The sequence below is a fragment of the Cetorhinus maximus genome, chromosome 6 (genome assembly GCF_964194155.1).
Source record: "Cetorhinus maximus chromosome 6, sCetMax3.hap1.1, whole genome shotgun sequence".
NCBI classification, from domain to species: domain Eukaryota; kingdom Metazoa; phylum Chordata; class Chondrichthyes; order Lamniformes; family Cetorhinidae; genus Cetorhinus; species Cetorhinus maximus.
The window spans coordinates 5,132,774-5,154,848 of NC_135884.1; the positions used below are offsets into that span (position 1 = coordinate 5,132,774).

The 22,075-nt window shown below is 41.3% G+C and overlaps 1 protein-coding gene across 1 annotated transcript in view; it reads left to right on the forward strand.

Moving 5' to 3' along the window:
* ruvbl1 (RuvB-like AAA ATPase 1) overlaps nucleotides 1–22,075 on the forward strand; it is a 59,247-nt gene that overhangs the window by 26,205 nt on the left and 10,967 nt on the right. Inside the window, exons 5-9 of the mRNA XM_078543114.1 lie at nucleotides 3,540–3,629; nucleotides 5,458–5,607; nucleotides 6,684–6,747; nucleotides 12,263–12,461; nucleotides 16,118–16,220. Of these exons, the coding sequence (XP_078399240.1) occupies nucleotides 3,540–3,629; nucleotides 5,458–5,607; nucleotides 6,684–6,747; nucleotides 12,263–12,461; nucleotides 16,118–16,220 (606 nt within the window). The remainder of the gene's footprint in view (nucleotides 1–3,539; nucleotides 3,630–5,457; nucleotides 5,608–6,683; nucleotides 6,748–12,262; nucleotides 12,462–16,117; nucleotides 16,221–22,075) is intronic.

Sequence of the window (22,075 nt, forward strand, 5' to 3'; positions counted from 1 at the left end):
CAGTTGATGCCAAAATTGGAAATTTTAAATATGTGAAGACTGTAAATTGCTATGCATTGGTCAATAAATGGGTTATAGTTGAAACTATTTCTGCTTGGCTGCTGTGTTTCTCTTTCCAAACCCCCCACCTGCCTTTCGCTCCTCTCGATGATGCTGACTCTGATTTTTGTACCCGAGTGGCCTTTCTGTATATGTAATCCAAGACACTGAGTGTTTGCAGATTATTTAACCACAACCAAACCTGATACCTTCACACACAATGTTTGAACACAATTTTCAGCAAGAATCCCTGGATAGTTATGAGGAGAAAGAACTCTGGCCTTTCCCTAAGCAACAATAAACTGTAGCACTAGCCGAGATCAGGTAACTCGGAACAGAACATTAATTGAACATAGGGCCATCATGTTCTAAATGGTTAAGAGCACGTTGGGCAGTGCTTTTACTCAGTATTCTATTGAAGTGTGAGGTCATACATTTAGGGAGGTCAAACAGTTACAGGGGTAGATGAAGTGAGAGATCTTGGCATACAAGTACACAGGTCCCTGAAGGCAGCAGTTCAAGTAGACAAGGTTGTAAAGAAGGCATATGGAATACTCCACTTCACTGGCAGAGGCATAGAACATAAAAGTAAGGATATAATGTTGGAATTGTATAAAACACTGGTGAGGCCACAACTGGAGTATTGTGTGCAGTTCTGGTCGTCACATTACAGGAAGGACGTAATAGATCTGGAGAGAGTGCAGAGGAGGTTTACAAGAATGTTGCCAGGGTTAGAAAAGCGTAGCAACGAGGAGAGATTGGATAGGTTGGGGTTATTTTCCTTAGAACAAAGAAGGCTGAGAGGTGACTTGATTGAGGTGTACAAAATTATAAGGGGAATAGATAGAGTGGACAGGATAAAATTGTTTTCCTTGATGGAGAATTCTAGAATCAGGGGACATAGATTCAAGATAAGTAACAGAAAGTGTAGGGGGGACATGAGGAAGAACTTTTTTACGCAGAGGGTAGTGGGAGTCTGGAATTCGCTGCCCAAGTTGGTGGTAGAGGCAGAAACTTTAAACTCTTTTAAAAAGTACCTGGATCTGCACCTAAAGTGCTGTAAGCTGCAGGGCTATGACCATAAGACATAGGATCAGAAATTAGGCCATTCGGCCCATCGAGTCTGCTCCGCCATTCAATCATGGCTGATAAGCTTCTCAACCGCATTCTCCCACCTTCTCCCCATAACCTTTGATCCCCTTACCAATCAAGAACCTATCTATCTCGATTTTAAATACACTCAATGACCTGGCCTCCACAGCCTTCTGTGGCAATGAGTTCCATAGATTCACCACTCTGGCTAAAGAAGTTTCTCCTCATCTCTGTTCTAAAAGGTCTTCTCTTTACTCTGAGGCTGTGCCCTCGGGTCCTAGTCTCTCCTACTAATGGAAACATCTTTCCCACGTCCACTCTATCCAGGCCTTTCAGTATTCTGTAAGTTTCAATCATTCCCCCTCATCCTTCTAAACTCCATTGAGTATAGACCCAGAGTCCTCAAACGTTCCTCATATGTTAAGCCTTTCATTCCTGGGATCGTTCTCGTGAACCTCCTCTGGACCCTCTCCAGGGCCAGAACATCCTTCCTGAGATACGGGGACCGAAATTGCTCACAATATTCTAAATGTGGTCTGACCAGAGCCTTATAAAGCCTCAGCAGCACACCCCTGCTATTATATTCTAGTCCTCTCGAAATAAATGCCAACATTGCATTTGCCTTCCTAACTACCGGCTCAACCTGCAAGTTAACCTTAAGAGAATCCTGGACTAGGACTCCCAAGTCCCTTTGCACTCCAGATTTCTGAATTCTCTCCCCATTTAGAAAATAGTCTATGCCTCTATTCTTCCAACTAAAGTGCATGACCTCACACTTCCCCATGTTGTATTCCATCTGCCACTTCTTTGCCCATTCTCCTAACCTGTCCAAATCCTTATGCAGCCTCCCCACCTCCTCAATACTACCTGTCCCTCCACCTATCTTTGTATCATCTGCAAACTTAGCCAGGATGCCCTCAGTTCCTTCATCTAGATCATTAATGTATAAAGTGAAAAGTTGTGGTCCGAACACTGACCCCTGCGGAACTCCACTAGTCACCGGCCGCCATCCTGAGAAGGACCCCCTTATCCCCACTCTCTGCCTCCTGCCAGACAGCTAATCTTCTATCCATGCTAGTACCTTGCCTCTAACACCATGGGCTCTTATCTTACTGATCAGCTTCCTGTGCAGCACTTTGTCAAGGCCTTCTGGAAGTCCAAGTAGATAACATCCATTGGCTCTCCTTTGTCTAACCTACTCGTTACCTCCTCAAAGAATTCTAACAGATTTCTCAGGCATGATCTCCCCTTGATGAAACCATGCTGACTTTGCCCGATTTTACCATGCACTTCCAAGTATCCTGAAATCTCATCCTTAATAATGGACTCTAAAATCTTACCAACGACCGAGGTCAGGCTAATTGGCCTGTAATTTCCCGTCTTTTGCCTCACTCCCTTCTTAAACAGGGGGGTTACATTAACAATTTTCAAGTTCTCTGGGACCCTCCCTGACACGAATGATTCCTGAAAGATCACTAACGCCTCCACTATCTCTCCAGCTATCTCCTTCAGAACTCTGGGGTGTAATCCATCTGGTCCAGGTGATTTATCCACCTTCAGACCTTTCAGTTTTCCTAGCACCTTCTCCTTGGTAATGGCCACCATACTCACCTCTGTCCCCCAACTCTCTTGAACTTTGGGGATGTTACTCGTGTCTTCCACTGTGAAGACTGACGCAAAGTACCTATTCGGTTCCTCCGCCATTTCTTTGTTCCCCACTACTACTTCTCCAGCGTCATTTTCCAGCAGCCCAATGTCCACTTTTGCCTCTCTCTTACCCTTTATGTATCTAAAAAAACTTTTGCAATCTTCTTTTATATTACTGGCTAGTTTACCCTCATATTTAATCTTCTCCCTCCTTATTTCTTTTTTAGTTGCCCTCTGTTGGTCTTTGTAGGCTTCCCAATCCCCTGGTTTCCCACTGCTCTTCGCCGCATTGTATGCTTTCCCTTTAGCTTTTATGCCGTCCCTGACTTCCCTTGTCAGCCATGGTTGCCTCATCCTCCCTTTAGTGTGCTTCTTCTTCCTAGGGATGAATTTTTGCTGTGTCTCCCAAATTACTCCCAGAAACTCCTGCCATTGCAATTCCACTATGCTATGGGCCGGGTGCAGGAAGGTGGGATCAGAAAGGGCACCTGGGTGTCCTCGGGCTAGCATGGACAAGATGGGCCGAATGGCCTCCTTCTGTGCTGTAACTTTTCTATGGTTCAATGGTAGAGCTCAGTTTTTTAAAAAAATGTTTGGTATGTCAACTGATAGACAACTAAGTCTCTGTTTTGCTCTTAATTAATAACCAGCCCATAAGATTAAGTTTCATGTAAGGTTAAGGAAGACTATGTTTTAGTGCATGTTCTTTTCTTAGGCAAGCCTTTATTCTGTACTTCCAAGTGATATGCTCTGTGTTTCAGCTCGATCCTAGTATCTACGAGAGCCTGCAGAAGGAGCGTGTTGAAGTTGGTGATGTGATATACATTGAAGCAAACAGCGGGGCTGTAAAGGTAGATGTTTCTAAGCGGTTTCCAAAACATAATCTGGGTCAAATTGTTGACACAGGATTAAATGGGTTTTAAAAAATTAACATGCTGATCTTTGACCACAAGATTACCAGGCACTCTACATCTCCCCTCTGGTGCATTTGTTCGTTGGATGGGGCAAATTGGTGATCAAGCTCCATGTTTTACGCTTTTGAGAAATTTTGTTGGGGAATTTTGACTCTTTTTTTCCGGAAAACTGTTGAAAATGGATAAATTAGGAAATGTCAAAAGCTCAGAAAAACAGCAACAAAAATATGCTGGACATTTGATGAAAGTTATGTGTAGGTTATCAGTATTGACTCTGTAGTTTAGTGTGTGTAAGAGAGGGTTTAGCAAAGAGTCTCCATAACCTATTTGGAATGCAGGGCGTGAAGGCAGACCATGGATTTTCAAGGGCATTGCGAGTTAATTCCAAATGAAAGTAATGGAAAACTTAACCTTTATTTGAGGATAGGAGGATGCAAACACAAAGTGCAAGTTGCTTGAGTCGGAACCAAGTGGCTTGAAGGGATGTGGGAAAGCAAGTATTTTAATTCCAAACCAGTGCAAAAACTTTATTGATCTCATTGCTCTGTTTACATCCAAATGTGTTATTTTAAGTATCAACCACATCATTTTTTAAAATTCAGTCATGGGATGTGGACATCGCTGGCTAGGCCAACATTTATTGTCCATCCCTAATTGCCCCTGAGAAGGTGGTGGTGAACATGGTTCTAACTATTGTGATTCAGGAGCTTAAATCTAGTCCGGTTTACATCAGTGTCTTTCCTGGGCTGCAGAGAACTAGCTTGTGTTATAATACAGTGTGGGTGGGGAGAGCTGGGAATGGAGAATGGAAGATTTTGATGCACTGTAAAATTCCTAGTTTTTAAGTGTTTTAAAAAAAATGCTTCCCTGATGGGGTAGTGATAAAGGAATGAGTAACCCAAAGTCCAAGGTTCAATTTCTGGTCAGCACTGATATCAGGAAGGGAGTGTTCAGGGTGCTAAATTTAGCCTCAACGCTCCTGGGAAAGAGACACGAAAAAATTGGCCAGGATCCTTGCCCTTGATCACCACACAGTGACCCCTGCTGAGAGAGTGCACATGTGTGGACACGAGCTAAAGAGCAGATTGGGCTTGACTGTGATGCTCAACACAGTTGAGTAGTATTCCAATGCACAGAGTCCATATTTAGAGTGTGAAGAATGCTTGCAGGGTGGTGTGTGGCCATGTAGGGCCCATACTCTAGCAGGGCTCAGTGCCTTTACAAGAGTGCAGGAAGGGAGAAAATTGGCAGAGAGAAAATTTAATAACCTAACTTTAATTGCCTGCTCTTTATTTTAACATTATTTTCAATCTATGCATTAGTTAGTCAGCCACAGGGAACAAGGGTTTTAAATGATTAAGAAAAGTTGCTGCACGTTTTATCAGAACAAGTTATTGCTTGCTCAGGCATCCAGCTACAAAGCGACCATGACATGTTCAATGAACTGTAGTTAAATGTTATCTGTTGCATCAGGTTCTTTAGTAAGAATAGCAAATTTAGAGGTAGTATTATCTAGGAAAAGAAGAAAGCCGACTTGCTGGGAAGCTAAGTGGTTTTGGCAAGGGTAGAGATGGGCAGGTGGGCTGGCTTTGCTTGCCAAAAACGAGAGAGACAGTTGCAATGTGTTGACAAAATCCTGTCAGTGCTGTAATTGTGTGTCGGGGGCCTCCCCCCACTTCAGTACCTTTCATTCAGCCTGAAGTCTGGCAGGTAAGCTGACAGCACACCTGTTTTATTGCTGCTCATCCCAGACTTTTCTTTCCAGAGGCAGGGCAGGTGTGATACATACGCTACGGAATTTGACCTTGAAGCTGAAGAGTACGTCCCTCTGCCAAAGGGCGACGTCCACAAGAAGAAAGAGATCATACAAGACGTGACACTGCACGATCTAGATGTAGCAAACGCGAGACCACAGGTAATGAACGCAGCATTGCTCAGGTTCACTCTGCACCTCGGTCACTTAACACAAAAGAGAATAGCAAAAAAAAGTGTTAAATCATGAAATATGAAAATGCTTGCATTGACAAATTCATTATAATTAAGAATACTAAAGTTAATAATAATAATGCTTGTATTTGCATCATGCATTGCCTTATATCGAAACTGCACAAAAATGCTTTCACACAATGAAGTTCTTTTGGATTTGTACTGGTTTATTCTGTCGGCGGTGGTGCAATGGTATTGTCACTGGATTGTAATCCACAGACCCAGGGTATCTGGTGACCCGCCAGGGCAGATGGTGGTATTTGGATTTAATTTAAAAAACCTGTAATTAAAAGTCTAATGATGACCTTGAAACCATTGCCAATTGTCACAAGAACCCATCTTGTTCACTAATGTCCTTTAGGGGGGCGATATCTGCCATCCTTACCTGGTCTGACCTACATGTGACTCCAGCAATGTGGTTGATTCTTAAAGAATGAATAAAAGAAAATATGGGTTTTTCCAACAATTGACAATAGGTTTTTTTATGGTCATCACTAGACTTTTAATTCCAGATTTTTTATTGAATTCAATTTCCACCATCTGCCATGGTGGGATTTGAACCCTGGTCCCAGAGCATTATACAGGGTCTCTGGATTACTCATCCAGACAATGCCACTACGCCATGATGCCAATGAAATCATCCATAATCGGGTCATGGATGGCAGGGGCACTTGTTCAAAAGTGTGTACAATCTGGAGTGAAATGCAGAGAGGGATGATCGTTGATCCAGCGGCAAAATCCGATGGGGGCGAGCAGGATAGGAAAGAGGTTGGGCTATTGTGTAACCTTTGTGCTGTGCAATTTCAAGGTCATTATCTTTATACATGCTGACTAAACAATCTTGCCTTGGCACCAATTTTTTTCCAATTTCCAGTTTTTAAATTTTGTTTTTTTAATCTCTCTGATATCTACTTAAGTTTTCCGATCTAGTCTCAGACTTGAGTGTGACAGTGGGTTCTACCTAGGCTGAATTGACTTTCATTCTTAATTTCTGTTGATCCCCAGGGTGGTCAGGACATCCTATCCATGATGGGTCAGCTAATGAAACCAAAGAAGACTGAAATCACAGGTGCGTCTCGAAGCGAATGCTGAACACAGCCCTAATCTTCAGAACGCAGTTCTGAGGATCCAAACACTTGCCGTCCATGACCCTTTAATGACAGTGTCCTGGTTTCAGATTATGGGCCTGTAACCCATCATGTGACATCCAGGAGATTCTGATAAAAGCTTATAAACTCAAGTCTCCTCATTATACTTTTTACGTTTGAGGACAATTTGGGAAAGCTATTAAATCTAAAGCCCTTCGTTCCCAACAATAATCCAATATGTGTTTTAACACTGCAGAACTACAAAAAAAAGCCTCCAGATTTCTTTTTTCCTCAGCCCATTATGGTAGTATTTTTTGTTTTTTAAATGCACTGATGCATAAAAGAAGCAGCAAAAATTGATAATTCTTTGTTTGGCTAGGCCATGCCATTGTAAAATGTTTTATATTTTAGTAGGTTGTCAAAAAATTAGGAGCACAATTCTCCAGATTTGTATTTGTTTCAAACATCAGAAATGAGTACTAATTGCTGTATACGTAAGAAGCAGATGAGGACAAGCAAAGGCTATTTAGCCCATCAAAGCTCGTCACCTAACATTTTGAATGCCTCTAAAGTCTTTGACTTTATTAGCTTACTGAGTAGATTATTCAAAACCTTTAACATTCTGAGTAAAGAACATATTAATATATGTTTTAAATGTACTTTGTGCTAATTTAAATTTACGCCCTACTGCCCTGACTTACTTTGAAGTAATATTAGAATCATGGAAGTTACAGCACAGAAGGAAATCACTCATCCCATTGCGCCTGTGGCAGTGTTAGCACTTCAACTGAAGCAATCTACTCTAATCCCTTTTCCCGGTATCTTTTTATTCTCTTCCTTTTTCAAATACTTATCTAATTCCCTTTTAGAGATGTTATAGTCTCTGCTTCAGAAACCACTTGTGGTAAAATATTCCATGTTCTACTGTAATGCTGGTGGGTTCTTCTAACTCCCCCCTTCATTTCTCTAGTGATAATTTTATGTACCATTTGATATCTTACATACCTGGGCGAGATCAGCCCATAAACATCTTTCTTGTCAGTAGAATTTAAGCTTCTCTAATCTTTCTTCATAAGCTGTCCCTTTGCATTTGGGATCAGTTTAGTTGGCCTTCAGTACAAAAAATCTCTTATTTCTGCTCCTTCACCCACTCTTTTATCAAGTATATCAGTCAGCCTGATGCATTCACTCCCTCCACCACCGATGCACAGTGGCAGCAGTATGTACCATCTACTAGATGCAGCAACTTACCAAGTCTCCTTTGACAAACTCACAAGCTCTGCCGCCTAGAAGGACACGGTGCATGGGAACAACAGCACCTGCAAGTTCTCCATCAAACCTCACGTCATCCTGACTTGAACTTTATCGCTATTCCTTCACTGTTGCTGGATCAAACTCTTAGGACTCCCTTCGTAACAGTACTGTGGGTGTATCCACAGCAGATGGACTGCAGGATTTCAACAAGGCTGCTCACCACCACCTTCACAAGGGCAATTAAGGATAGGCAACAAATGCTGGCCTTCCCCAGCGACACTCACACCCCATGGAACCATAGAAAAGTTACGGCACAGAAAGAGGCCATTTACCCCATCATTTCTACACCAGCCAAAAAAGAGAAAAAAGTAACTAGCTGCTCATTTTAATCCCACTTTCCAGCACCTGATCCTTAGCTTTGCAGGTTACAGCACTTCAGGTGCAGATCCAGGTACCTTTTCAATGAACTGAGCATTTCAGGCTCAACCACCAATTCAGGCAGTGAATTCCAGGCACCCACCACCCTTTGAGTGAAAAAGGTTTTCCCCATGTTCCCTCTAATCCTTCTACCAATCACCTTAAATCAATGCCCCCTGGTAATTGACCTCTCAGCTAGGGGGAAATAGGTCTTTCCTGTCTGCCCTATCTAAGCCGCTCCACACCTCAATTAGGTCACCCCTCAGCCTCTTCTTCCCAAGAAAGAGAACATATTTTAAAATTCTCTGCATAGTAAATCCTTTGCATATAACCTCTGTCGACTTGTTATTTATCCGGTATTCTATTTGCTTTTTTAAACTTAATTCTGCATATTGACTCAACGTGAAAGTGACAGATCTACTGTTCTTCCCAGATGCCTTTCTAAGTTTCTCTTTACCAGTTTGCTCTTTTCAGTGTATACTATGTTGATAACTTTATTGCCTAATATACCAAAACTTTACATTTGTCAATAATGAACTTAATTTGCCATTTGACTGCCCAAATGCGCAACCTACCTAAATCTCTCAGCAAGGAATTAATGTACCCTCCAGCCCTATAGCTTGGCCTTCAAATTTAACCAGCCTAAGTTTGGTTTCTGCCTCGACATCCAGGATGAGCTATGCACTAAACACCGTAATGGGGAGTACTTGTTTTTTTTAAACACTCTTTCTTATCCAGTTCCATGTTCTTCCCTGAATTTTCATGGTGTTTAGTTTTATTGGAAAGCTTGACACTTCACCAACAGTTTTCTGAATGAAGAGTACTTTAGGAAGTTCTCCTGGGAGTTTTGAACTTGGCATGTTACAGCATTTTTTAAACATTGTTGTCCATACAACAGAGCAACCATACCAGAGGGTGGATGGGTAACCTGCTCCATGTCACTTTAAGTAGGCTGTTACAGCAACCACAAGTTGATCCTCTCAATTTTTTTTTTCTTCCTTCTGTCCTATGTGGGAATTTCTGGTATCACTAAGATTGGAAGTTGTGTTTATATCGGATCACGTCCTAGAACTACAATCCTTACACTCTGTGCCCACCCTTTCCAGTTCAGCATTTCTGTTCTCCCAGCCCCAATTTTGTAATTTTTGTCGTTCTGTTGAAGATGCTTGGGTTTGAGTTTCAAGACCATGGACTGTCTTCCGTTATATTGTCTCATGGCCTTTCTTGATGCTTTAGCCTCATTAAAAGGTTAAAAGGTAGGACAGTAGGGAAACAATGGCAAACATTTAAGGTGATATTCCATAACTCTCAATAACATTCTAGGAAAAGGATGCACCATCTGTGGCTAACTGAGGAAATTAAAGATAGTATCAAATTGAAAGAAAAGCCATACAATACTGCAAAGATTAGTGATGGGTCTGAAGATTGGACAGATTTTAGAAATCAGCAAATAATTACACAAAAAAAGATTAAAATTAGAGCATGTGACAAAGCTAGCTTGAAATATCAAAACAGATGGTAAGAGTTTCTACATATATTTAAAAAGGAAAAGAGTAACTAAAGTGAGCATTGGGCCATTAGAGTGTGAGACCAGAGAATTAACAAGGGAATGGTGGAAGCGTTGAACAGATATTTCGCGTCTGCCTTCACTGTAGAAGGCACAATAATCATCCCAAGAATACTTAAAAAATCAAAAGGCAAAAGTGACGGAGGAACTTAAAACAATCACTAAGGAAAAGGTACTGGGAAAGCTATTGTAACCAAAGGTTGACATGTCCCCTGGACCTGATGGCTTTCATCCTAGGACCTTAAAAGAAGTGGCTGCAGTGATAGTTAGATGCATTGGTTGTGATCTTTCAAAATTCCCTAGATTCTGGGAAAGTCTCAGCAGATTGGAAAATCACTAACGTAACACCTTTATTCAAGAAAGGAGGGAGACAGAAAGCAGAAAACTATAGACCAACTAGCCTAACGTCTGTCATAGAGAAATTGCTAGAATCCATTTTTAAGAAGGCAATAGCAGGACATTTAGAAAATCATACAATCAGATAGGGTCAACTTGATTTTTGTGAAAGTGAACATGAAAGTTTGACTAATTTATTAGAATTCTTTAAGGAAGTAACAAGCAACATGAATGACGGGAAACCTGTAGATGTGGTGTACTTGGATTTCCAAAAGGCTTTTGACAAGTTGCCACATCAAAGATTACTTCACATGACTCATGGTGCGGGGGAGTAACATATCAGCATGGATAGAGGATTGGTTAGCTAACAGGAGACAGAGAGTAGGGATAAATGGGTCATTTTCAGGTTGGCAAGCTGTTACTAGTGGAGTGTCACGGGGATCAGTGCTGGGGCCTCAACTTTTACAATCTATATCAATGACTTGGATGAAGAAAACAAATGTATGGCTGCTAAATTTGTTGTTGACTCAAAGATAGGTAGGAAAGTAAATTGTCGAGAGGACATAGAGTCTGCAGAGGGATTTAGATGGGTTACTTGAGTACTCAAAAATTTGGCAGATGAGGCAGAATTTTACGCTGGCTGGATTTTAATGTCAATGTACGTTTGAATGTTTCGCTGCAATTCAGCTGATGGAATATAATGTGAGAAAATGTGAACTTGTCCACTTTGGTAGGAAGAATAGAAAAACAGTACATTATTCGAATACAGAGAGACTGCAGAACTCTACAATACAGAGGGATATGTGTGTCTTTGTACATGTATTACAATAAGTTGGTGTGCAGGTACAGCAAGTGATTAGGAAGGCAAATGGAATGTTGGGTGTTTATTGTGAGGGGAGTGGAATATACAAGTAGGGAAATTATGCTAAAGTTGTACAGGGTGTTTGTGAGACCACATCTGGTGTACTGTGTACAGTTTTGGTCTCCTTCCTTAAAAGGATTTCATTGCATTAGAAGCAGTTTAGAGAAGGTTCACTTGACTGATTCCTGGGATGAATAGGGAAGGTTGAACAGGCTGGGCCTATACCCATTTGGAGTTTAGAAGAGTGAGAAGTGATCTGATTGAAATGTGTAAGATTGTGAAGAGACGTGACCGGTTGGATGCTGAGAGGATGTTTTCCCCTTGTGGGGAAGTTTTAGAACCCGGAGAGACAATTTAGAATTTAAGGCCTCCCGTTTAAGACTGAGATAAGGAGAAATATTTTCTCTGAGGGTTGTTAATCTGTGGAATTCTCTTCCCCAGAGAACAATGGAGGCTGGGTCATTGAATATATTCAAGGCTTGAGTTAGATTTTTGATCAGCAAGGGAGTCTAGGGTTATGGGAGGCAGACAGGGAAGTGGAGTTGAGGCCACAATCAGATCAGCCATGATCTTGCCAAATGACGGAGCAGGCTCGAGGGGCTGAATGGTGTATTCCTGCTCCTCATTCTTGTGTTTTTGAATTAACAAACTGTTTGACCATAGGGGGCACTACAACCAAACCCATTTCTGTTGTAATCTAATCTGTCCACCAGTTCACTTTTTAGGACAGAGATTATTGGATGGGGATCTGAAACCAGTATTTTTTTTCTTCTTGATAGCCCTAAGGTGTAGAAACCAATTGTAACACCTTAAATGAACATGAAAATCTTCCAGTCTACATAGCCTAGTACAATGCCGTATAGTATATTTACTCATTAATTGTGGCAGCCACTGTATAATGTTGTCTTTCATGGGGCATTGGGAGGTGGGTTGGTGGTGTACATGACCACACCCTGGCTGAAGAAAGAGATCTTAGTGGTCCTTTTGTATGTTTGTATGATTCAGTACACTAAAGTTATTTCTCATTTCCTAAAATTAAAAGATAACTTTTGCATTGCAGACAAATTACGAAGCGAGATTAACAAAGTTGTTAACAAGTACATCGATCAAGGCATCGCTGAGCTGGTTCCAGGGGTTCTCTTCATCGATGAAGTTCCAATGCTCGACATCGAATGCTTCACTTATCTACACCGAGCACTTGAGTCTAGCATTGCCCCCATTGTTATTTTTGCTACGAATCGAGGAAACTGTGTTGTCCGGTAAGACGAGCATGGAACTCGAAATTTATTCCTCAAGATTCCCTCTTCACAGCTATCTTGGTGAGATGGAGGGGATGTATTTTTATCTTCATTGGCTGGGAGTTAATCTCATGTTGGGTTTTATATAGCGAACAACCAATCCACTCCACCAGATTACCACCTAGCTGTTGAAGCTGGAACTCTATTTTGGGGTATCTTTCAAGGGTAGGATTAAAATATATACATGTAGGATTGAATCAACGGACAAAAGGTTGTAGTGTATGAAGAATTTGGTTTTGTCTCATTAGAGAGGGGCCATTCAGGAAGGCTGTTCAATCCACTACCGCATCTAATTGTTCTTTAAATGCTTCCAGGATTTGGCTCCACTTCCCCTATCTGGCAGTATAGCTCACATGTTGATTACTCTATGCAAATAACTTCTCAAAATTGCCATTTCCTAGTTTGAACCGTGCCTCCTTGTCCTAATGTTACGGTTTAGATTAAAATAGCTTGGATTTACCTTTCCTATGCTGATGATTATCTGACAGAGGTCTACAATCACCTTATGGATGCACCCTTTCGGAGCCGACAAACCCAAGAATCTTTCTATGTGGTTCAGTCCTGTATTAGTACAGATCAGTCTCATGGCACTTTTCTGATTGGTCTCCAGGGCTTGAATGTATCCTGCATGTCTTGGGGTATTGTGTGCTTTTCCTAAATCATAGGAAGGATATAATTGATATAATGAGGGGGTCAAGAGATGATTTACTTATCAGAAAAAAACGAGCAATCAGGAAAGCTTAAGGAAATGAGGCTTGTTTTAGTTTTGAGAAGCCTTTGCAGAAATTTGAGTTTTTCCAGGGTTGTAAAGGGAATTTATAAAATCAATTCAGGCAAATTGTTCCTAATGGTGAAGGGTCAATTTCCAGGTTAAACTGAGGAAATTGGGTGAGAGGGAGGGAGGAATGTCTGATGGGCTACTTTCATGCAGATTTGAATAGGCACTATTAATAACTTCTCAATCCAGTTGGATATTTTGTAATAGAGGATATGGTAAGAAGGCAGATAGGTGAAACATATTTTTCAAGGATGGGTTTATTGGACTAAATGGCTTCTTCTAGTCCTAAGCTTCAATTTTATGACAAGGGTGGGAGGCATGAATTTTTTTGTTGGTGGAGGATGCTAAGAATTTACTCCTCGTGTTCTTAACTGACCTTTGATTTAAAACTCACATTAGGTCCTTACAGATGCAAACCCTACAAGTTTGAATTGCAAAGTCAAACTGAAGAGGGAGAATGACTTTACTATAGTAACTATCACATCTTCACACTGTCTCCAAGTGATTCACATAGTGAGTGATGTTTTGAAGAGCAGGATTTTATGCAGGTGAACACAGCAGTGCCTTACAAACAGCAGTAAGATGAGTGATTACTTTGTTTTGTACGGTGTTAGCTGAGGGAGGAATATTGGCCAGGAACCTTGTGAGCTGTGTGCTCCTTCTCAAATAATGTCATGGGATCCTTAAAGCCCAGCTGAACCACCTTTAAAGGATGGCACCTCCAGCAATGCAGCCTCCCTCAGCAATGCACTGTGTGCTTAAGTCGTGGAATAAAACTTGAACTCACAACCTCCTGACTCAAGGAAGGACAGGCCAAAAGCAGCTGATCTTATTGACTACATGCTTACAACCAATTTGGTGAGAACGAGAAGTTGCATTTTCGGAGGGGAGGGCACCCAGAATTATGAAAACCACTTAATTACATACAGCAAGCTAACCTGTGTGTGCATTAGAAACTTAGAGGGTTTGGACAATCCATTGATAATACACTATTCTTTTACTGCCGACCTTGCTTTGAATCTTGTTCGGACTGATAAGCACAAGTCTCTGATAATAAAAGTCATGCATGAGTTTATTCTGGGTAATATCACTCCATTTTCTGGTGGCAGGGATCTAGATCAACTAAATCAACTTGGTTGCTACAAAATATAATCTTTCCTGGCATGTGCTGGAGAAGAAGCTATACTGTGCATCAGAAAATAAGTCAGTGATAAGCTGACAGTGTCTTATGAGCTGACTGTTGTAAACTTAACTGTTCGATCATTGGCTAGTGTTGGCCAGTTCAAAACCTAAGTGGTGCATTTAATTGTATTTACTTCCTATGCTGTGCAAGAATTTATAATTCCTTTAGCATCTAGAGTTAATAATAGTGACGAGAATGTTTTCCTTTTTTATTCTAGTTTTCTTACTGTTAATGTTGCTGACTCTTGCTGGGGGTTCCATTCATTTCAGTTTCCCTCCAGTGTTTTTGACTGCTCAGGAGCTGTGTGAATACAGTAGCCCCATTCCTTCCATGGCTTATGTGTGATGCTGTATTAATATCAGAATGGCATACTAATGTCAAAACATCAGCATTTGTTGGAGCATAAATACCATTGTAGACCAGTTAGGCCAAATGGCCTGTTTCTGTGCTGTAAATTCTGTCTAATTTGAAGGTTCATGGGTATGAAGGCAATGTCTTGCTATTTTGTGCCCCAGCACACTGATGCTCAGACCCAGCCTTCTCGCCTTTTTAGGTGTTCATTCTCCCCCCACCTTCCAGTTTTCCTCCCTCCTATTCTGAAGCCATCGACTCTCATTAGGGTGCAGTCCATGGACACCAGCAGCCATGTGGTACCTCACTCAAGTGGTTACTTCTAATGTGTAAGCTTTAATCATATGTTCATAAAAATCAGAAATGGATCAAGAAGGTCATTTGATTCATTTAAATAAATCTACCTAGAAAGATCCTAAAGTTCCCCACTGCAGCACCCACTTGTTTCTTCAATGCTTCAAGCCTTCACCTCCATCTAGAATATGCAATGAGTCTCACAGCAAGCTCTGTGCCTTTGTGGCCTCAATAATACCTTAACCTAGTAACTTACCCCTAGAAACCATGGCCAGTCCCCAGCTCCCCAGAATGTCGAGACTGTTTGTTTGTATTCCAAGGAGCACCCAAGCTGAGATCAGATAACTCTGTGCGGTGCATGAAGTGAACTGTGATTTTCCTGATCTGTATAGCTCAGTACCACCTGGTACAGTGGGTGGGAGGGGTGGGGGATCATGGTTACCCACTATGCTGTCGCACATTTGGACCGAGTATGGGTGCTCATAGTTTCCGGTTAACCTCAAAACTGAGTACTGTTGCATGGTAGCTAGCACAGATTTGTCTTGCGATCATGTCTGCTAATTAAATTTTTGGAGGTTTTGTTGGTGAAGGGAATGGATGGAACAGGAGATTCCTGTGGTGTGTTGACATGGCACCATCTAGTGGCACAGTTCTGCTTTTTAAAATAAATTCTGTGCCACAAAAACAAAGATTTCTTTGAACTCCAGCAGTGTCAGCATTGAGATGGATTGAGCCTACTTGAAATTTTAATCTATATGTAAATTTAATGTAATACAATTAACTAAATGGAATTACTGGGACTTGACAGCTTTTACATACAATTTATAATTCAATTCATAATCTAAATGGGAAATGGTCTATTTAAATAGCTGTTCTATTACTTTTTTTTTAAAAAGAAAAAAGCTTTTTTCTGAAACTGATGTGGAATTTCAGGCATGTTGCCAAATGATCTGTAGCTTTCATCCAGTTATGGGCTGTTCATTAAAATTAACCTTGTGTTGCTTTTTCCAGGGGTACAGAGGATATTGTGTCACCTCATGGAATTCCACTTGACCTTTTGGACCGAGTCATGATCATCAGGACAATGCTGTATACTCCAGATGAGATGATGCAGGTAGGAGCTACTTCTTGGATCTAAATGTGGTGTGGCAGAGGTAGAAAGTTGCCTTTTCCTTTCATATATCTCACAGGGATTTAACTATGCTTCCTGAAGTGCCTGCAGCCTTGGAGTATCTCATCCAAAGTGAACATCCTTTTCATGTGTGTGCTGACAGGTTACTGGGACATGGTGGGGGCTGGTAGCATCACCCCCTAATAAAGTCACATCTTTATTAAAAATACTATGGGTGCAGGAAACCTGAAATAAAAACAGAAAATGCTGGAAATACTCAGAAGGTCAGGAAGTGTCTCTAGAAACAGTTAACATTTCAGGCTGGTGACCTTTCATCAGGTCATTGATCTGAAACAATAACTTTCTTTCTCTCTCCACAGATGCTGCCTTACTTGCTAAATATTTCCAACATTTTCTGTTTTTATTCACCTTTGCCTGATGTCTACTTAACTGCGCTTTCTGATAGGGCTTCCTGGACAGAGGTCAACTGCAGAAAATAAAATACTTGCAATTATATAGCACTTTTTTCAAGACCACCGTACAAACAACCAATGAAGTACTGTTGAAATGTACTCGTCATAATGTAGGAAATGCGGCAGCCAATTTACACACAGCAAACTCACAAAAACAATGTGATAATGATCAGATCTGTTTTCGTAGTGTTGGTTAAAGGATAAATGTTTGTCAGGACACTGAGGAGAACTCAGCTTTTTAAAACAATACCCCATGGAATCTTGTGCATCCACCTGATGTACCATAATTCAGTAAAATTTTACCTACCCCGATCCTGTCCTTAAACAGTCTGTTTTTAGAAATTAAACTGATTCCTCCTCCTAATTCAGCCTTTTACGCTTACTACCTCCCAGTCACCTGCCTCGTCACTCTCCCTCACACCTCTGTCCTCAGCTCATCACTGTGTTTCACCAGCTCTTACCAAGGCTCTCCCTGCTGATCCATCTCCAACCTGTTGTATGTTATTTCGCAATTTTTTATGTCTTGAACTTTGAAAGGTAGGTCGTCAAAAGTTGACGGAATGATTTTGAGTACCATATGGACAGATTGGGAGGGAAATAGAAGAGTATGGAAATAAAGTAAAGTAGAAGTTACAGAAGCATTGAGAGAGTGAGAGACATTGAGATAGAGATATGGCAGAAATGTCTGAGAACATTGCAGAGAGATAAGAGTTGAAAACAATAGGAACAGATAGAGAGTGACCCAAAGAATTAGGGACAGTGAAGGAAGAGAGCATTTTCTTTTAATTTTTCTCCAGATGTGCGCTATATTCCATCATATATTCATGCAGTATATAGCATAACACCCCTCTTATAAAAAATAGACTCTCTAAATCTTCATGAGACCTTCAATTTTACTTCTGGTTTATGGTGATACTTGCGCACTGTACAAAAATCACAAAGCACTTTAATTTTGTACGATTATCTTTAATCACCTCAAGCTGGACCTAACAATAGTGACAACCCTTTAATCCAAATGTTGTATGGTTCAAAATGCTTGCTTCAGAAGCAAGCAAGATTTGAGAGGAAAAATCTATGTTGCTTATACTACTGGATGTTCTTTCACAGTTCAAGCAGAGATGGGGTGAACATTTATAAACCCACCCTCACTCTTTACTGAAACCTTATTTGACAGTACTGTACCTTGTTCAATTTTTTCTGTCCTCCATTATTCCAACCTTAGCATTGGAACTGTATCACCGTTCCTTCACTGTCGCTGGGTCAAAATCCTGGAGCTCCCTTCCTAACAGCATGGTGGAAGCACCACATGGACTGCAGAGATTCAAGAAGGTGGCTCACCACCACCACCTCAAGGGCAATTAAGGGTGGGCAATAAAAGCCGGCATCAGGCCAGTGGCTCCCAAATCCCGTGAAAGAATAAATAAAGGGGGCTCACATGAAATTATTGCATGAACCCTTGTTTTGGCTGAACAGATGCTAAATATTTTTCACAAATTACAGCAGGATAGTTGACATTTGATTTTCTTTATTTCAGATTTTAAATGTTTTTCTTAGCTCTGAGAGCTCAAACTGATTAGGCATTTTCAGAAGAAAGGTGAAGTGAAATTTGGAAGTGAATTGTGTTGTATATCCACAGCTTGGTTTCGTGGCTTTAATGATTTATAGCACAGGTCAATAGCAAGAATATAAATCGAGCAAGCTTAGCAGGACTGGATGAAACAGTGACTTGGATTCTGGCCTTTGGCCAGTGCAAGCAGAGCTCAGTCTCATCCCATTCCAATGGGATGAAAATCTTCTCTGTCTGTAAGAGTCGTTTGTGAAAAGGCTTTTGCTTGGCCGTGTTATAACTGATAACTCCAGCAATAACTTCACAAAATCACTTGTTCATAGGGTGGCTGCAATGGGAAATGGAGAATAGTAACCCTACTGCCATAAAGGAGGTTGGATTTGAGACGCAATGCTGGGACAGTGTAGAGGGAGCTTTACCCTACATTTAACCCTGTGCTGTACCTATCCTGGGAGTGTTTGATGGGGACAGTGTAGAGGGAGCTTTACTCTGTATCTAACCCCGTGCTGTACCTGTCCTGGGAGTGTTTGATGGGGACAGTGTAGAGGGAGCTTTACTCTGTATCTAACTCCGTGCTGTACCTGTCCTGGGAGTGTTTGATGGGGACAGTGCAGAGGGAGCTTTACTCTGTATCTAACCCCGTGCTGTACCTGTCCTGGGATTGTTTGATGGGGACAGTGTAGAAGGAGCTTTACTCTGTATCTAACCCCGTGCTGTACCTGTCCTGGGAGTGTTTGATGGGGACAGTGAAGAGGGAGCTTTACTCTGTATCTAACCCCGTGCTGTACCTGTCCTGGGAGTGTTTGATGGGGAGAGTGTAGAGGGAGCTTTATTCTGTATCTAACCCCGTGCTGTACTTGCCCTGGGAGTGTTTGATGGGGAGAGTGTAGAGGGAGCTTTATTCTGTATCTAACCCCGTGCTGTACCTGTCCTGGGAGTGTTTGATGGGGAGAGTGTAGAGGGAGCTTTATTCTGTGTGCTGTACCTGATTTGAGAGTGTCTGCGACAACCACTGGATTCCTAGAATGGAAAATCTTCTGCTATCAATCATCAAACTCCCTCTCTGATTGGAAAAAAAATCTACAAAATAAAGAATATCACCAATTGTAATGATTTTAGATTTAATAATTAAAAGGTAAGAAAGCCAGATTTGTCCTTATCTTGTATATTCTTGCAGCTAAAATAATTATCTAAGGCCCTTGTCAATAGTAACAGCTTTATAATGTCCAAAGGCTTGCAAGCGAGAAGAATGCTGACAGTTAATAGCTGGCATAGAACTGGTCTGAATCATTGAGCAGCCCAACATCAGCAGCAGAAGTGATAAGGACTTCCTGGATAATGATGCTATGTGTAGCATCATAGAGATAAGTCCAGGAGTGAGAGTTTCATATAATGCCAGTTATTTTTCACTCTGGCACCATTGTAAACAAGAAAGTAGCAAAGCGATTACGATAAACTAAATCAATAAACAACGTTTAGTCGTTTAGAAAGGTGTAGCGGGTTATATAGACCTTTATATAGACATTTAACCGAACATTAGCTGCACAAAAAAAGATGCAGTGAATACTTGATATGTAACTGCTTGATTTCAGTGAAAGCCTAAGGTGTTCTCTTTCTTGCTACTGCTTTATTATATACTCGCACATCCTCCCCCACCCTTACTTAGCCTAAAGATAAAACCCGGAAAGAAAGGAAAATCTATGGCCCCATGCATGAGGTGCCTCATCAATCACTGGCTCTCCAAAAACCTGACTCTAATGCACAACGCTGCTCCACTTGCAGCCATCGCTGTGCAAAGGAGGAAAGTGGGACTTTGAGAGAAGGGAGCGAGAGATTGGATGCTGTAGAGGAGGGGAATGTCACCCGGAAACCCAAGTCAAAAGAAGAGTGGGAACCTGAGCCAACGCGGGCAGGGTGAAGCCGGAGAGTTTGAGAGACAATCTGTCCTGGAAGGAAAATGGAGAGGGAGGCTGAATGGGGCCAAGTGCAGATAAGTGAACTCCCCAGAAGGGAACTTTAGTGCTACCCCACAGCAGGACTTCTATTCAAGCGATTCCCTTACTCTCAACCCAGAAATAACGACCTCCATTTGGAGTCTTTGACACAAGCAGGTCCAACACTTGCCTTAAGTTATTACTTGTACTTTTAATTCACCCATACACATTCTATTCATTCCTGTTAGAAAGAAATGTTTTTGTCTTTGAACGTGTGCATTGTTGTCCCCAATTGCACAGCTGCATCGAGTGTTAAACCAGTTAGAATCTGAAGGAGAAAACCTATTGAGTAATGGCACAGTCAGTGTTGTTGCCAAATGTCCTATGCTACCAATTACACAGTGAAGTGCTTTACGAGAAGCCATATCTCTCTAAAGTCGGTTTGAGACAATAGTTTTCTCACTCTCATAAATACAACCGTCACCAACCAGACAGAGAAGGTCTCACCTCATGCCTCAATGAGTAAACATGTAGCATTAAGTCGTGTAGACCAGAAGGTTGGACTTTTGACACCTCTTTACAAGGTTAGCTGATCCCAGTAGGGCTGCATGCTCCTATATGGAGTCCAGTATGGACTGCATGCCCCTAGCCAAAGGAAAGGAAGAAACAACATTCATATAACGCCTTGCATTTATGTAACATGTTGTCATATCCTCAAGATGTCTGAAAGTGCTTCACTGCTAATTAACTAGCTATTGAAGTGCATTCACTCACTATGTCGCTCTACACAACGATAGGTAGGAAATTAAATTGTGAAGAGGACATAAGGAGGGTACAAAAAGATATAGGTTAAGTGAGCAGGCAGAGATCTGGCAAATAGAGTATAATGTGGACAAATGTGAAATCGTTCATTTTGGAAGGAAGAATAAAAGAGAAGCATATTATCTAAATGGTGAGAGATTGCAGAACTCTGAGATGCAGAGGAATCTGGGTGTCTTAGTGTATGAATTGCAAAAGGCTAGTATACAGGTACAGCAAGTAATTAGGAAAGCTAATAGAATGTTATCATTTATTGCAAGGGAAATTGAATACAAAAGCTGGGAGCTTATGCTTCAGTTATACAGAGCACCAGTGAGACCACACCTGGAGTACTGTGTACAGAATTGGTCACCTTAGTTAAGGAAGGATGTAAATGCATTTGAAGCAGTTCAGAGAAGGTTTACCAGACGAAAACCTGGAATGAGCAGGTTGTCTTGTGAGGAAAGGTTGGACAGGCTAGATTTGTATCAGCTGGAGTTTAGGGGTAAGAAGCGATTTGACTGAAACATATAAGATCCTCATGGGTCTTGACAGGGTGGATGTGGAGAGGATATTTCCTCTTGTGGAGGAATCTAGAACTAGGGGTCATTGTCTAAAAATAAAGGGTTGCCCATTTAAAAAGGAGATGAGGCGAAATTTTTTCTGAGGGTTGTGAGTCTTTGTAACACTCTTCCTGAAAAAGTGGTGGAAGCAGAGTCTTTGAATATTTTTAAGGCAGAGGTGGATAGATTCTTAGTAAGTAAGGAGGTTATCAGCAGTAGATGGGATGCAGATTTGAGGTTACTATCAGATCAGCCACGATCTTATTAAATGGCAGTGCAGGCTCAAGGGGCTGAGTTGCCTACTCCTCCTTATTCGTATGTCAACATATGTATTTTCCAGTTTTGCAAGTAAGGTCTGACAGTCAGTAAATGAGATGAGTCTTTTTATTTTGGTAATGTTGGTCATGACGCTGGGAGAACCACCACCTCTTCAAACAGTACCAGAGGATCTTTTAAATCTACCTGAACAGAACAAAATAAAAACTTACCTTTATATAGTACCTTTCATGGCCATAGGACATTC